The sequence below is a fragment of the Cryptomeria japonica genome, unplaced genomic scaffold, assembly GCF_030272615.1.
Source record: "Cryptomeria japonica unplaced genomic scaffold, Sugi_1.0 HiC_scaffold_782, whole genome shotgun sequence".
Lineage (NCBI taxonomy): Eukaryota > Viridiplantae > Streptophyta > Pinopsida > Cupressales > Cupressaceae > Cryptomeria > Cryptomeria japonica.
In genome coordinates, this window is record NW_026729540.1 from 30,724 (window position 1) to 32,500 (window position 1,777).

Genomic DNA, 1,777 nt, shown 5'->3' on the forward strand with positions numbered 1-1,777 from the left:
TCACAATTCATCCCGCACTACCACCCTCACCTATTGGCGAACCGTTGCAGGCACTACTCCTGCAACTGCTAGTTATATATATTTTCTGGATAGGGCAAGCATCTTTTGACATCCTCTTGCGTCTCACAAATATCCACTTTCAACACTGGATAGGATATTCCGCAACACCGTTTCTGAGAGTCCTCATATTCTGTTGAGAGTGTAGCGTTATAACTCAGGAGTATAGAGCAAATGGCTGACTTGTTTAGAATAGATAAGTACCATGTTTAATTCAGCCCTGCTATCTGATCCATCTGATGGAACTTCAAAAAGGTTTTCAGTTCCTATTGTTCAGGAATTGGCATCTCAGAACCTTCGCAACCTTCCTCAAAGGTATATCAGATCAGAGAAAGAGCGCCCAAATGCCTTTCCTCTTCATCATTTGGACATTCCCATAATTGATATGGATATGTTTCGGGGGGATTCAGATCTCTGTAGGCAAAAGGAATTAGAAAAACTTGGAATGGCATGCCAGGAATGGGGATTTTTTCAGGTGGGTACAACAAAATTGATAATAAATTATATAATAGATTAACAATTGCTAGAAAGAAGTAATTTAGTATTTACATAACAAGAACTTTGACAATTTTTATTTATTTTTATTGGTAAACGGCAAGAACTTTGGCAATTTCGAAACAGTATCTTAACCAGTTTAAATGAACCATCTTATATTAGTGCAAGTAACCCAAATTAGAATTACAACAGGGCTATGTTCTAAATTACCCTCTTTTTCTACAGAAGTACGATTTTAAGAAGAGTTTTCTAAATTACCGTTTTGATGGGATGAGATTCAAAACAAACTGCTAAGATGGAATGTATTTCTCTATGACAGGCTGCGAATCATGGAATTCCTGTGTCTCTGACTGAAAGGATGAAGGGAATTGTAAGGGAATTCATTCAACTACCTTTGGAAGAAAGGCTCAAGTACGAAAAGCAAGAGCGTGAAGGCTATGGCCAGAGCTTTGTGGCCTCAGATGATCAAATACTGGATTGGGCAGATACCATTTACTTGGCAACTCTACCTCCAGAGAAAAGAAAAATGAGCTTTTGGCCAACACAACCAGCCGATTTCAGGTACCTAAATATTTGTCAATTTAGGCAGTTATAAGTCCATTGAGGTCCTGACATCATGTTCAAATCATATATGATTAAGAGTAATGCAATTGCCTCTTACACCAAATATGTTTTACATGATAGACATATTTAGTGCTCTACAATTTAAAAGGCAAACTCAGATAATCGTACCATTTGGGGGATTATAGTTGCAGTATAACTTTCTCAAATCGTTGTGCTAAGAGATTTTTGAAGTAATTTATAGGTGATAGGTCATGTCAAGCGTAGGTTGTTACATAAAACTTTAGGCCCCAGTTTTCAGAATTCTGCGTCTAGCATTTTCAGAAGAAGATTTATTACATAAAATCTCTACACGGACTGGCATCTGGCCTTCAAAAACACCCTAGATTAGTTCAAATGTCAACAGTAATATTTCATGTTCAACACTTTTGTACCTTCTCTCCACTAACCACTCAAAGCCTCCAGCCCATAAACTTGCTTCCCTTTTTAATAATTAAAACTGTTTCCTTTTTTTAATCTTCCTGTGAAACATCATACTAAAAATAGAAGAGCCTCCATTATGGAACTGCCATCAGCAAGTAATGTAAAATATTCATATCTGTCTTCTTTTGTCAGTTATTTATCCACTAAGGAATATGGTGGCACTGGCTTTCCATTATTGTGC

General features: G+C 37.0%; 1 protein-coding gene across 1 annotated transcript in view; it reads left to right on the forward strand.

Annotated features, from left to right (window-relative positions):
- Nucleotides 1-216: 216 nt before the first annotated feature.
- The window catches only part of LOC131032830 (protein SRG1-like), a 2,819-nt gene continuing 1,258 nt past the window's right edge, over nucleotides 217-1,777 (forward strand). The window contains exons 1-2 of the mRNA XM_057963877.2: nucleotides 217-532; nucleotides 872-1,113. Of these exons, the coding sequence (XP_057819860.2) occupies nucleotides 263-532; nucleotides 872-1,113 (512 nt within the window). The 5' untranslated portion in view covers nucleotides 217-262. The remainder of the gene's footprint in view (nucleotides 533-871; nucleotides 1,114-1,777) is intronic.